Source organism: Grampus griseus (assembly GCF_964374135.1).
Source record: "Grampus griseus genome assembly, chromosome: 4".
Lineage (NCBI taxonomy): Eukaryota > Metazoa > Chordata > Mammalia > Artiodactyla > Delphinidae > Grampus > Grampus griseus.
In genome coordinates this window covers 6,780,175-6,796,241 of record NC_138997.1, presented here as the reverse complement: position 1 = coordinate 6,796,241, position 16,067 = coordinate 6,780,175, and the positions used below count along the sequence as shown (strand labels likewise).

General features: G+C 40.5%; 1 protein-coding gene across 1 annotated transcript in view; it reads left to right on the top strand.

The window, feature by feature from the left end:
• SPARCL1 (SPARC like 1) overlaps positions 1 to 15,597 on the top strand; it is a 53,991-nt gene extending 38,394 nt beyond the window's left edge. Inside the window, exons 8-11 of the mRNA XM_082653087.1 lie at positions 1,134 to 1,270; positions 3,430 to 3,578; positions 4,418 to 4,566; positions 15,143 to 15,597. Coding sequence (XP_082509213.1) covers positions 1,134 to 1,270; positions 3,430 to 3,578; positions 4,418 to 4,566; positions 15,143 to 15,171 — 464 coding nt within the window. The 3' untranslated portion in view covers positions 15,172 to 15,597. The remainder of the gene's footprint in view (positions 1 to 1,133; positions 1,271 to 3,429; positions 3,579 to 4,417; positions 4,567 to 15,142) is intronic.
• Positions 15,598 to 16,067: the final 470 nt, after the last annotated feature.

The window sequence follows — 16,067 nt, the reverse complement described above, 5'->3', positions numbered from 1 at the left end:
TCCAAAAGCGAAGCCTTTGCCAAGAAGTTTTAGTGACAGCATAGTCCTCCAGAAGTTTTTGAAATTGTCTTCCTTCCCCAGGATACTCTCAATTGTGTTTGGATCTCCTGGTCGCTAAGTGATTCTCCACATTAGCAGTGCTCACTAACCTCTCCTGTCTTTCCAGACACATGAGAGGATTCCGTTTCTCAGCCCCCTTGATGTTAGATGCAGCCATATGAGTTGCTTTGTCCAGTGAAATGCGAGCAAAAGTCATCCATGGGAGCTCTGGACAGAGCATTTAAGAGCTGTGTATGGCTCTCCATGCCGTCTTCACCTCGTGTTGAGATGATGCTGAATGGCGGTGTCTCCCCCATCCTGAGCCCCAGAGAGACAGAGGAGCAGAGCTCTCCTGCCAACTTACAGGGGACATGCAGCAGGATGGAGAGATAAACGTTTGATGTGATGTACGACATACTAGTCAACACTGCTGTATATGGTATATTTGAAAGTTGCTAAGAGAGTAGATCCTGACAGTTCTCACCACAAGGAAATAAAAAACTCAAGTTAACTATATGAGGTTACAAATGTTTAACTAAACTAATGATTACTGTGGTAATCATTACACAATATATGGATGTCAAGTCATTATGCTGCACACCTTAAACTTACAGTGTGGTATGTCAGTTATATTTCAATAAACCTGAAAAATATGTTTGTTCCTTTAAGCCACTGAGATTTAACATTATTTCCACAGTATAAGCTAACTGCTGCCTTTTGCTCTTTTCTCCTAATAAATAGCTCTTGTGACCTCCACCTCTGAATTCCAACTCTCTGATTCTAGAGTAGTGGTTCTCAGCCCTGGCTGCACATCACAATTGCTTCTGGGGCCTTTTAAAACACCCTGATGCCCAGGCTCCACCCAGATCAATCAAATCAGGATTTCTTTGAAAGGAAGCTGGCATCTGGTATGTTTTTAAAACACTCCTGGCAATTCTGCTATGGTGCCAGGGTTAAGGACCACTGTTGTGATGGAGGGGCAGTGAGGATGCTGTCAGTCACCGGAAGTTGTCAAGCATCCTGTTATGAGGACTTTCCTTGGGACCGGAGTAAGACCCCCAAATTAAAATCAATTTACTTTCTGCCTGGAACAGCTATTCCTGCTTGTACGGACTTTGAAGTGAACCAGTTTCCTCTAAGGATGAGAGATTGGCTCAAGAATATCCTCATGCAGCTTTATGAACCTAACCCTGAGCACGCTGGATATCTAAATGAGAAGCAGAGAAATAAAGTAAGTTATCCACGGCCAGCTACCTAAGCGTCTGTCTACAGAGCTTGAGGAAAAAAGCGTCAGGGGACGGGGCGGGGTGGAGGGGGAGGGGTATATCAGCCCTTCCTCTGCATATCAGAAACCACACCTAGTTAACACCCATGGATTAACAGAATAGTAGTGGTCATTATTCACGCCTCAAAGCTTGGGACACAGCCAAACCACCCGATTTGTACAGGCAGGGCAGGGGCCTGAGTAAGAGCTCTTGAACTCATTCCTAGAGCAAACTCTGTTGACCAAAATGAACCTCAGTTCAGCATTTATATGTTCAGGCCCAGGCATATTATTTAAATCTAAACATGTTTTTTGCCTTTATAGGCCAGACATAGATTTATGATATAAGGGAAATCCATTATTAACAATGTCAGTAATATATTAAGATTTAAAAGTGCAGAATATTAATCCTAGAAGTTCCCAGGGAAAATTCATTCATCAGATAGTTATTGAGTGTATACCAGGTACCTGGAATTGATTTACATGCTGGAAATACAGCAAGGGACCAAACAAAAATCTCTGCCTTCATGAGCCTACATTCTAGGCAAAGAGATGATACATACTTATATATACATGTATGCAAATATGAACATACATGCAAATGTATAAATACATGCAAATAAACATTTATGCAAATATGTTATGTCAGGTGGCATGAAACATGCTATAAAGAAAAAAATAAAACATGTAGGAGGGTGTGCATTAACTGTGTCAAATGCTGTTTACAGGTTGTTAAGATGGGGACTGAGAGTTGGCCCCTGATTTGGCACATGACAGTCATAGTTGACCATGACAGGAGTTGTTTTTGCAAGAGAAAAGCCTGAATGGATAGGGTTCGAAAGAGAATAGGAGGAATGATGTAAAAGCAACAAGTATAGAAGACACTTTGCTGTAAAGGGGAAAAGTGAAATGGGTGGCAGGTGGACAGGAATGTGAGTTCAAGGGTCCTATCTACCAGCGGGAGGTGACAGAGGATGTTTGTATGCCTCTGGAAATAATCCAGTAAAGAAGGAAGGGTGCCCAACTGCCACAGGGTATTCTTGAGTAGATGAGAAGGGGTGAGCTTCTGAGCACCAGTGAGCGGCTGGGCTTAGTAGATGAGGAGCGAAGGAATTTCACGCATGGTGACAAGGAGGGAAATTGGTAGATGTGTTCATGAGAACAAGTAGAAGTTCTGTTCTGATTGCTTTCAGTTACTCAGTGCACTAATTGGTAACGTCACAAGCCGGTAGTTTTATATGCATTGCCCCTAAATAATTTCTATCCTCTCTCTTTAACAACACATTGCCACAGACAGCCTTGAGAGCATTAGATACAAAACAGGGAAATTTCAATAGGGGTGTCAAGCAGCATCATGCCAGGGCTGACCTGAGCCGCAGCAGGCACTGGATGGAAATACATAAAGGATTAAGAATGGAGTATGCCAGGACTTCCCCGGTGGTCCAGGGGTAAAGAACCGAATCCGTCTTCCAATGCAGGAGATGCAGGTTTGATCCCCGGTCAGGGAACTAAGATCCCACATGCCACGGTGCAACTAAGCCCGCGCGCCACAACTACTGAGCTCACACGCCTCAACTAGAGCCCGAGTGCCGCAAACTACAGAGCCCATGCACCCTGGAACTGGCACGCCACAGCTGCAGAGCCCACGCCACAGCTAGAGAGAAGCCTGCGTACCACAACGAAGAGCCCACGTGCCTCAACTAAGACCTGATGCAGCCAAAAATAAGTTTAATTAATTAATAATAATAATAAAAAAAGAATGGAGTATGCCAGTGGGGAAGAACAGAACTTTTCACCAACAAATGAACAATTTTGTCTAGGTCCGTTCAGCCCTTTTCATTAAAACCTTTTCATAGTTTTAAGAAATATGAGGAACATCACTTGGTTAAAAGATCAAACAAAGTCTTAAATTCCTTCTGAAAACCCCAGGGTTTTTTAAATGTTAGCTGTTATTCTATGCAGAAAGCTGTAGTGTTGATTAGAAGGCATGTAATTTGTTCTCAAATAACATTCTGGGTTTGTTTTCCTCTGTCATGTGAGGAATACTCTTCAAGTAAAGTTTAGCAAGTGATAATTCCATTACACTTGTCTGATTCTCTAATGATCATCTCCCTTCCTAATCTCAGGTCAAGAAAATTTACCTGGATGAAAAGAGACTCCTGGCTGGGGACCACTCGCTTGACCTTCTCTTAAGAGACTTTAAGAAAAACTACCACATGTATGTGTATCCGGTACACTGGCAGTTCAGTGAGCTGGATCAACATCCTAGGGACAGGTAAACACTTTCCACCTTCCCGTTAACTAGGTCATCTCCCTGATACAATGTCTAGTTATCTGTACCCAAGAATTCTAAACAGATTTACGAAACTTCCGAGTTCCATTTTAGAACACAGAAATGTCAAGCAAATACGGTTATGAGTCTAAACACAAAGCTGCTTTGAGGGACTTCCCTGGCCGTCCAGTGCTTAAAATTTCGCCTTCCAATGCAGGGGGTGTGGGTTTGATCCCTGGGCAGGGAGCTAAGATCCCACATGGCTCGCGGCCATAAAACCAAAACATACAACAGAAGCAATATTGTAACAAATTCAATAAAGACTTTAAAAATGGTCCACATCCAAAAAATTTAAGAAAAAAAGAAAAGTGCTGCTTTGACCATAACAGAATATGGCCACAATTCCACAAGCTCCCAAGTTTCCATGTTAGGGTTCAGCCTCCCGAGAGGCTCTTTCCACTCTTCCTCATTCTTGATCCTAAATTCTGAAGCTAATCTGATTGGCCCCAGTTGGATTAAGCACCTACGTCTGGAATGATCCGGTACGGCCAGTGGTAAGAGCCAGGTTGTATAAACATGATTGTTGGGATGCAGCCCTATAAATTTAGGGTGGAGGGACGAGAGTTCCTAGGGAAGAAGGAAACCTTATGAACTGACATCCCAAAAGCTGTCTGTCTTACCCACAGATCATTTATTTCATTTGTAGCTCTTCATGAACGCACGCCTTATTTGCCGTCCTCAGCAGCCTTGGGGAAGAAAAATGCCCTTGGTGGTCGTAAGAGTTGGCTCTTCATACACAAGTTAGAAACCCAGTTAATTGGCTGCCATTTATTTCATTGCAGGGTCTTGACCCACTCTGAGCTCGCTCCTTTGCGGGCATCTCTGGTGCCCCTGGAACACTGCATAACGCGCTTCTTTGAAGAGTGTGACCCCAACAAGGATAAGCACATCACCCTGGAGGAGTGGGGTCACTGCTTTGAAATTAAAGAAGGTAAATTCATCATCAGCCCAGGGAGGGGGGTGTCCTCTTCTCCAGATAAGCCCTAAGCCTGCAGCCCTCATAGACAGGTCCTGCTGTGTGTTCAAATTGAAACCTAGAGACCACAAGGTGGCAGACTGCAAGGTTATTTCTTACTCCCTTTATGATCTCTGTTTCAAAGTGTAGCAAGGGTAAATATTTAAGGGGTAACTGCACTGAGGTCTCAGAAATTGGCTAAGCCTAAGAAAGTGATGTGAATCCAGAGAGCTGCACCAAATCTCCGAAGGCTACCTTTCTACGGAAGGAAGGAAGGACTTTATATCCTTCCTTAACCTGAGTATTGGGCCAAACTTTAAAAAAATCACATGTGAAGAGTAAAACAGCAAGCTTGATCCTGAAAATGGGAGATGCCAGAAGAATCTTAGAATTGATTACCAACACACTAAAGATTGTCACCTGTTGTGCCCAGGTGTTATTCCTTTAATCCAAAAGGAATTCCCCTGCAGCGGAGGAATTTAAATTTAGACATTTGTTTTGCTAGGTTATGTCTTAATGTACTTCCTTTTCTTTTCCTAAGTTACAGTTGATTTTTATGAGCAAGGCTGTTTTTTAATAATCGAGATATGAAAGGTGTTCAAACAATGAGCAATCAAAACTGCTCACAGAATGTAAATCAACAATGAACATCAAATCTCTAAAGCAGAGGTTTTACCCATGTGTTCACGACATACGTATACGTAGGATGACTATGCAGCCAAGAAATAAAGAAACGTAAGTTCATCAAAGGTCAGAGTTTCCCCAAAAGAGGTAACTTGTGTGAACTTCACTCTAAAAATATTCTTTATGCATATGTATGATGGCTTGAAATTGGAAAGAAAGAGTTGGAATATGAGGATTTAGTTATTTACTGATAAATAGATAAGCAGAAAAGGTCCTTTTCCTCTACAGTGTTATTCTGTGAAATAAGTACAACTGCAATGAGCAAAGAATGAATCTTTTTGTAAGCACCTAGTTCTGTGTATTAGTTGTCCATTTCTGCACAAGAAATTACCTTAAAGATTAGAAGCTTAAAATCTCTCTCAACGTTTCTGAGGATTAGGAATCTGGGAGGACCTCACCTGGATGGATCTGCCTTAGGATCTGCTCTAAGCTCACTTACATGGCTATTGGTAGGAGGCTTCAGTTCCTAACCATGTGGTCCTTTGCACGGTGCTTCTCATAACATGGTGTCTGGTTTCCTCCAGAGCAAGTGATCAGAGACAGAGATAGAAAGAGAGAGTCCAAGACAGAAGCCGCAGTTCCCTGTAGGACTAATCTCAGAAGTGACATATTTCTGCCATATTCTGTTTGTCACACAGTCTAACCCTGCTACAATGTGGGGGGAGACCACAGGAGATGGGGATCATTGGGGGCCAGAGTGGAGACTGTCGGACCCCATACTGTTTACATCCTATTAACATCAATAGGAAATTAACAGGCAATTAAGACCCAGTCTCATGCAAATAATGCCAATTTCCTTTCTAACACCTATTCTATAAGCACAGTACTTACAAATTCATATACATCCCTAAAAATGGCTAACAATGTTTTTTCCAATTCCCATGTTGAAAAGATAAAATGTACCCAAGGACAGCTGCCCCGACCCCTCCCCTCCACCATTATCAAGAAAAAAACTTAGCTGGGACAGGACATATTTATGTATGCCCTTTTATATGGCACGTGATTTTAAAGGAGTGATCCAAAGGCAAATTTAAAGAGAGGCCATTTAAGGAAACCAGTTGCACTTCACTGTTCCTTTCAAAATTTCTGGCAGCTCTTCAGCATATGAGCCTACTCAGGCCCTGTGCTGGGGGGTTGTCTGGGAGAAGCAGGAAGGGCTTAAATTCTGTGACTCGCAAAGCTCCTAACGTTCTTGTTTGTTCACTGTGGTTTGGCCATGATTACATTTTGAAGAAGGGAAACAATTATCACACAATAAGCCAGCAAAGCAGATATTAAATATTCAGTCAGGACATGGAAACAAGTTACTGCTTTGGGATTCAGCTAGGGAGAGAAAAAAAATGTCTATCTGTAAGCATACAAATGTATTCCCTCAGGACGGAGAAATCCACAGGACAAGATAAATTGTAACCAGTGTTGTCCTGAATTTTAACCTCCTTTGCTCTGAACTAGATGTGCTCAAATATTCCAGCTCTGTTATTAACTAGCTATGAAAATTAGGGCATGCCACTCATCCTCAGCAAGTCTCATTCTCCTTGTGTGTAAAAATGGGATTCAATAACGAGGTGAAGGAGTCTTATTTATTTAGTGCCTATGACATACTGTGGATTAACATATATCCACATTAATCTTTAGGAAAACCTTTCAAGCTAGACGAACAGAGGAAATAAGTCACATCATGCAGGTCCTACTAAGCCAGTTAAAGACATTATCCTCAGAGTACTGGAGGATGCCAAAAGGGTTTTTAACAAGGGAGTGATTTCACTGGATTTGTACTTAAGAAAGATTCTTTTGGCTACACTGTGGATAAGCCAGAGAACTGTTGTGGTGAACCCAGGCAAAAGTTGATGAGAACCTGAATTAGGGCAGTTATAGTAGGGAAAAAGAAAAGTAAACATATTCCAATATATTTTAAAATATCAATATATTCAAGATACAGTTGAGAATATAAACATATTCAAGATGTACAGTATGCAGAAATAATAAGACAGTGTTTCATAGGAAATACGTGGAGGCAGGAAGCAGGCAGTTAGGTTGAGAGGAAGAGAAGTACAATGCCTAGGTTCCTGGCACAGGCCAGGCAGGGTGAGGAGAGGTACCTTCCACTGAGACAGAAAACACAAGAACAGAAGCAGGTTTGGGGGGAAAAGATAAATTCCATCTGGGACACATTAAATTTTGAAGTCGCTGGGTGACAACGTACAGCTGATAGTTGAGGGACTTCCCTGGGGGTCCAGTGGTTAAGATTCTGCACTTGCAATGCAAGTGGCGGGGGTTTGATCCCTGGTCAGGGAGCTAAGAGCCCACAGGCTGTGCAGCACTGCCAAGAAAATAAAAATGAAAAAAAAAGATAGTTGAATATATGGGCCTGCTTTTCAAGACAGAATTTAGGAATTGAAATACATATGTGGGGATTGTGAGCATACAGAAAATAATTGATACCAGGGAAGGAAATTAATTTTCTTAGGAAAATGTGCTGAGTTACATGGAAAAGAGTTTTGGGTTGAATACCAAGGAACAACATCTAGATGATGGATACAGGAGGAAGAAGGAGTACATGAAGCAGAATGAAAAGTCTCCTGAAAGAAAAAAGGAAAGAGGATAGTGGGCTTCTCTGGTGGCGCAGTGGTTGAGAGTCCGCCTGCCGATGCAGGGGACGCGCGTTCGTGCCCCGGTCCGGGAAGATCCCACATGCCGCAGAGCGGCTGGGCCCGTGAGCCATGGCCGCTGAGCCTGCGCGTCCGGAGCCTGTGCTCCGGCAACGGGAGAGGCCACAACAGTGAGAGGCCTGCGTAACGCAGGAAAAAAAAAAAAAAAAGAGGATAGTGCCATATCTAAGGAGGTGTTTCAAAGAGGAGGAAGAGATCACAGTGCTAAATGCTGCTGAGATGTCAAGTAAGGTAAAAGACTGAGAATATTCATTGGACGTAGAAATAAGGATACCCTGGATGGCCTTGGAAGAGCAGTTTTTGTGGAAAGGTAGAGATGGAAGCAAGACACATAAGAAAGAAGAGGAGATAAGAAAGGCTAAAGAGTGAAGGTTTGAAAGCAGGAATGAGCTAGAGAGGGATATAGAGTTGAGGGAAGCATTTTTGAGAATATAAGAGGCTTGAGCTCTTATCATTTATTCATGCATTCATTCCTTCAACAAGTCTTTACTGGTGGTCTACATAGTACCAGGCACTGTTCTTAAGGCTGGATATGCAGCATATTTAAACATTAATAGAAAGGGCCCGTTAAAAAAAAAAAAAGGAAAGATTGAGGATATAAGAAAAAAAGAGGAAAATAGGGGAGAATTCTGAGATCAGAAGAGATCCTGAGCATAGGCAGAGGATTAGCCTCCAAGTCAACAGGAGGGACATCTCTCATCTGAACAGAAAGAAGACAGCAAGATGGCGGAGTAGAAGGACGTGCCCTCACTCGCTCATGCAAGAGCACTGGAATCACAACTAACTGCTGAACAATCATCGACAGGAAGGCACTGGAACCCACCAAAAAATATACACCACATCCACAGACAAAGGAGAAGCTGCAATGAGACAGCAGCAGGGGCACAATCATGATAAAATCAAATCCCATAACTGCTGGGTGGGTGACTCAAACTGGAGAACAATTATACCACAGAAGTCCACCCACTGGAGTGAAGGTGCTGAGCCCCATGTCAGGCTTCCCAACCTGGGGGTCCAGCGACAGGAGGAGGAATTCCCAGAGAATCAGACTTTGAAGGCTAGTGGGATTTGATTGCAGGACTTCAACAGGTGTGGGGGAAACAGAGACTCCACTCTTGGAGGGCACACACAAAGTAGTGTGCACATTGGGACCCAGGGGAAGGAGCAGTGACCCCAGAGGAGACTGAACCAGACCTACCTGCTAGTGTTGGAGGGTCTTCTGCAGAGGCGGGGGGCAGCGGTGGCTCACCACAGGGACAAGGACACTGGCAGCAGAAGTTCTGGGAAGTACTCCTAGGCGTGAGCCCTCCCAGAGTCTGCTATTAGCCCCACCAAAGGGCCTGTAGCCTCCAGTGCAGGGTCACCTCAGGCCAAACAACCAACAAGGAGGGAACTCATCCCCACCCATCAGCAGACAAGCGGATTAAAGTTTTTCTGAGCTCTGCCCACCAGAGCAACACCCAGCTCTACCTACCACCAGTCCCTCCCATCAGGAAGCCTGCACAAGCCTCTTAGGTAGCCTCATCCACCAGAGGGTAGACAGCAGAAGCAAGAACTACAATCCTGCAGCCTGTGGAATGAATACCACATTCACAGAAAGATAGACAAGGTGAAAAGGCAGAGGGCTATGTACCAGATGAATAAACAAGATAAAACCCCAGAAAAACAACTAAATGAACTGGAGATAGGCAACCTTCCAGAAAAAGAATTCAGAATAATGATAGTAAAGATGATCCAGGACCTCGGAAAAAGAATGGAGGCAAAGATCAAGAAGATGAAAGAAATGTTTAACAAAGACCTAGAAGAATTAAAGAATAGACACCTAGAAAAATTAAAGAACAAACCAACGGAGGTGAACAATATAATAACTGAAATGAAAAATACACTAGAAGGAATCAATAGCAGAATAACTGAGGCAGAACAATGGATAAGTGACCTGGAAGACAGAATGGTGGAATTCACTGCAATGGAACAGAATAAAGAAAAAAGAACAGAAAGAAATGAAGACAGCCTAAGAGACCTCTGGGACAACATTAAACACACCAACATTTGCATTATAGGGGTCCCAGAAGGAGATGAGAGAGAGAGAGAGAGAGAGACAGAGAGAGAGAGAGGGGACCCGAGAAAATATTTGAAGAGATTATAGTTGAAAACTTCCCTAACATGGGAAAGGAAATAGCCACCCAAGTCCAGGAAGTGCAGAGAGTCCCATACAGGACAAATTCAAGGAGAAACATGCCAAGACACATAGCAATCGAACTGACAAAAATTAAAGACAAAGAAAAATTATTAAAAGCAACAAGGGAAAAATGACAAACAACATACAAGAGAATGTACATAAGGTTAATAACTGATTTCTCAGCAGAAACTCTACAAGCCAGAAGGGAGTGGCACAATATATTCACAGTGATGAAAGGGAAAAACCTACAACCAAGATTACTCTAGCCGGCAAGGATCTCATTCAGATTCGATGGAAAAATCAAAACTTTACAGACAACCAAAAGCTAAGAGAATTCAGCACCACCAGACCAGCTCTACAACAAATGCTAAAGGAACTTCTCTAGGCAGGAAACACAAGAGAAGGAAAAGACCTACAATAGCAAAGCCAAAACAATTAAGAAAATGGTAATAGGAACATACATATCAATAATTAGCTTAAATGTAAATGGATTAAATGCTCCAAAAAAAAGACATAGACTGGCTGATGGATACGAAAGCAAGACCCATATATATGCTGTCTACAAGAGACTCACTTCACACCTAGGGACAAGTACAGACAGAAAGTGAGGGGATGGAAAAAGATATTCCATGCAAATGGAAATCAAAAGAAAGCTGGAGTAGCAATTCTCATTTCAGAAAAATTAAACTTTAAAATAAAGACTATTACAAGAGACAAAGAAGGGCACTATGTAATGATCAAGGGGTCAATCCAAGAAGAAGATAAAACAATTGTAAATATTTATGCATGCAAGATAGGAGCACCTCAATACATAAGGCAAATGCTAACAGCCATAAAAGGGGAAATCGACAGTAGCACAATAGTAGTAGGGGACTTTAACACCCCACGTTCACCAATGGACAGATCATCCAAAACAAAAATAAATAAGGAAACAGAAGCTTTAAATGACACAATAGACCAGATAGATTTAATTGATATTTATAGGAGATTCCATCCTAAAACAGCAGATAACACTTCCTTCTCAAGTGTACATGGAACATTCTCCAGGATAGGTCACATCTTGGGTTACAAATCAAGTCTCAGTAAATTTAAGAAAATTGAAATCATATCAAGCATCTTTTCTGACCACAACACTATGAGATTAGAAATCAATTACAGGGAAAAAAACGTAAAAAACACAAACACATGGAGGTTAAACAATACATTACTAAATAACCAAGAGATAACTGAAGAAATCAAAGAGGAAATCAAAAAATACCTAGAGACGAATGACAACAAAAACACGATGATCCAAAACTTTTGGGATGCAGCAAACGCAGTTCTAAGAGGGAAGTTTATAGCAATACAAACCTACCTCAAGAAACAAGAAAAATCTCAAATAAACAATCTAACCTTACACCTAAAGCAATTAGAGAAAGAAGAACAAAACAAGAAAAAACAAGTTAGTAGAAGGAAAGAAATCATAAGGATTAGAGCAGAAATAAATGAAATAGAAACAAAGAAAACAATAGCAAAGATCAATAAAACTAAAAGATGATTCTTTGAGAAGATAAACAAAATTGATAAACCTTTAGCCAGACTTATCAAGAAAAAGAGAGAGAGGACTCAAATCAATGAAATTAGAAATGAAAAAGGAGAAGTTACAACGGACACTGCAGAAATACAAAGCATCATAACAGACTACTACAGGCAACTCTATGCTACTAAAATGGATAATCTGGAAGAAATGGACAAATTCTTAGAAAGGTATAACCTTCCAATACTGAACCAGGAAGAAATAGAAAACATGAACAGACCAATCACAAGTAATGAAATTGAAACTGTGATTAAAAATCTTCCAACAAACAAAAGTCCAAGACCAGATGACTTCACAGGTGAATTCTATCAAACATTTAGAGAAGAGCTAACACCCATCCTTCTCAAACTCTTCCAAACAACTGCAGAGGAAGGAATGCTCCCAAACTCGTTGTACAAGGCCACCATCATCCTGATATTAAAACCAGACAAAGATACTACAAAAAAAGAAAATTACAAACCAATATCACTGATGAATATAGATGCAAAAATCCTCAACAAAATACTAGCAAACGGAATCCAACAGCACATTAAAAGATTCATACACCATGATCAAGGAGGATTTATCCCAGGGATGCAAGGATTCTTCAATGTACACAAATCAATCAATGTGAAAAACCATATTAACCAATTGAAGAATAAAAACCATATGATCATCTCAATAGATGCAGAAAAAAAACTGTTGACAAAATTCAACACCCATTTATGATAAGAACTCTCCAGAAAGTGGGCATTGAGGGAACCTACCTCAACATAATAAAAGCCATATATGACAAACCCACAGCAAACGTCATTCTCAATGGTGAAAAACCGAAAGCATTTCCTCTAAGATCAGGAACAAGACAAGGATGTTCACTCTCGCCACTGTTATTCAACATAGTTTTGGATGTCCTAGCCATGGCAATCAGAGAAGAAAAAGAAATAAAAGGAATCCAAATTGGAAAAGAAGATGTAAAACTGTCACTGTTTGCAGATGACGTGATACTATACATAGAAAATCCTAAAGATGCCACCAGAAAACTACTGGAGCTGATCGATGAATTTGGTAAGGTTCTTCATTGCATTCTTATACACTACCAATAAAAGATCAGAAAGAGAAATTAAGGAAACAATCCCAGTCACCATTGCAACAAAAAGAACAAAATACCTAGGAATAAACCTACCTGAGGAGGTAAAATACCTGTACTCTGAAAACTATAAGACACTGATGAAAGAAATCAAAGATGACACAAACAGATGGAGAGATATAGCATGTTCTTGGACTGGAAGGATCAATATTGTGAAAATGACTATTCTACCCAAAGCATTCTACAGATTGAATGAAATCCCTATCAAATTACCAATGGCATTTTTTACAGAACTAGAACAAAAAATTTTTTAATTTGTATGGAGACACAAAAGCAATCTTGAGGGGAAAAAAACGGAGCTGGAGGAATCAGACTCACTGACTTCAGACTATACTACAAAGCTACAGTAATCAAGACAATATGTTACTGGCCCAAAAACAGAGATATAGATCAATGGAACAGGATAGAAAGCCCAGAGATAAACCCATGCACCTATGGTCAACTAATCTATGACAAAGGAGGCAAGGATATACAATGGAGAAAAGACAGTCTCTTCAATAAGTGGTGCTGGCAAAACTGGACAGCCACATGTAAAAGAATGAAAGTAGAACATTCCCTAACACCATACACAAAAATAAACTCGAAATTGATTAAAGACCTAAATGTAAGACTGGACACTATGAAACTCCTAGAGGAAAACACAGGAAGAACACTCTTTGACATATATCACAGCAAGATCTTTTTTGGCCCACCTCCTAGAGTAATGGAAAGAAGTGGATATTGAGCTCATGAAGCTCATATCAAAAAAATAAACAAACGAATCAAAAAATGGGCAGAAGATCTAAATAGACATTTCTCCAAAGAAGACATATAGATGGCCAAGATGCACATGAAAAGCTGCTTAACATCACTAATTATTAGAGAAATGCAAATCAAAACTACAATGAGGTATCACCTCACGCTGGTTAGCATGGGCGTCATCAGAAAATCTACAAACAACAAATGCTGGAGAGGGTGTGGAGAAAAGGGAATCCTCTTGCACTGTTGGTGGGAACGTAAATTGATACAGCCACTATGGAGAACAGTATGGAGTTCCCTTAAAAAACTAAAAATAGAATTACCATGTGATCCAGCAATCCCACTACTGGGCATATACCCTGAGAAAACCATAATTCAAACAGACACATGCACCCCAATGTTCATTGCAGCACTATTTACAATAGCCAGGACATGGAAGCAACCTGAATACCCATCGACAGATGAATGGATAAACATGTGGTACATGTATACAATGGAATATTACCCAGCCATAAAAAGGAACGAAATTGGGTCATTTGTAGAGATGTGGATGGACCCAGAGACTGTCATACAGAGTGAAGTAAGTCAGAAAGAGAAACACAAATATTGTATATTAATGCATATACGTGGAATCTAGAAAAATGGTACAGATGAACCGGTTTACAAGGCAGAAATAGAGACACAGATGTAGAGAGCAAACGTGTGGACACCAAGGGGGGAAAGCAGGGGGTGTTGGTGGTGTGGTGGGATGAATTGGGAGATTAGGATTGACAAATATACACTAATACGTATAAAGTAGATTAACTAATAAGAACCTGCCGTATAAAAATAAATCAATTTAATTTAATATAAAAAAAAGAAGACAAAACGTATGAGTGCAAATATGAGTAAATTTATAAGTAAGAAGACTATTATCCCTACTTTACAAGTGAAGCCAGTGCTCACAAGAAATACAGCAAAAGTCTGTAATCTGTCCCTCTCTTGGGGCAAGAGGAAAACTTACACTGGGCAGGAAAACTACTTGGTGTCCCAGACGGGGTAGTATGCTTCAGATTAATCTGCTTTAGGTATCTGTTCAAGAATTATTGAGTAAGGGTGGGCCACTATGCTAAGGAATGGTCTTATATCCCCCAGAGGATGCTGTCTTCTTCCATTAGTGTGGCAACAAGTTCTTTTACAATTACTTGATTGGAAATTTGATATAACTGGCACTATACTTCTATTTATTTTGGTTATATTTTAGCAACCTTTACAGATTAGTATACTTGGCACTTGCCTGGTTTCCCCTCAACCTCCTCTATCAGTGGTTCTCAACCCTACATCAGAACTACCTGCAGAGCTTTCTAAATGTATACATGCCATTGGCCCACCCATGGGGATGCTGATTCGGGGTGGGGCAGGAGTGAGGCCCAAGGATATATAGTTCTTAAAGCTTCACAGGTGATGTTGACGCCCTACCAGGATTGAGAACCACCATCGTACCCCCTTATTGATGGGTTCTCTGATCCCCTAGTCTAACATTGTTTATATTACTGCTCTGGCTACTTTCTAAAAGTATGTTTTGTTTTTGTTTTTTACAGAAGACATAGATGAAAATCTCCTGTTTTGAATTAAGATTTGAAAGAACTCAAACTACCCAGCCTCCTCCTTTGTTCTGACCACTTCTGAAGTATATGCAGTGTGATACTTGTAGATTTATATTTAGCAAAATGCTTGCATGTCTGAGACGACAATGAGAGTAACTGCTTGATAACAGTATATGCACCAGGCATTTAACATTAACTTTGGAAATAAAACTTTAAAATTAAGTAAAGTCAATATACACAAAATATTGTATACTGTTTGTGAACAGGAGTTTAACTCATCACTCTCTGCATCCGTTTATGAGATACTTAAAGATTATAAAACTCGAAAAAAATAATAATTCATTTTGTCCATAATACCATGTGCACTTCAAAAAAGTGAAATAAGCCTCTTTGTTGTTGATGTGTGTTATTTTCAGTATCTTAATATCCTAATAAAAATCCAAATGTTTACTCAAGTTTATTTCCAGTCATTTACTTGAACAATTATATGTGAAAGACCAACCCAGGGCTCATACTTCATATCAAACTATAATCATGCTTTCTAGACCCTACTGCTTAAAAAAAAAAGTATGAGTGGTTGGGGAGCTGTTTTTTATGGGAAACAAATATTCAGTTGTTAAATGGTAGCTGCTCATGAATGGTTTTTGTCATAATTTAAGTTTAAACAGAAAAAAAAAAAGAATTCAAGTGCTTTTCACCAAATTCAATTTAAAATATGGGTGATTGTGCACTGCTTGATGCAACTAATTTTAGCTTTTGTGCAGACGTGCATGTGTGTCTGGGGAAAGGGAGGCCCAGCAAAATCTCTACACATTTCATGTCCTCAAAATAAAGGGAATGTAAAGATAACAGACAGTGGAGAGCCCTGAAGTGTCTTGATGTCCAAGGTAGTCAGAGGTGAATAGTACTAGAATAACTT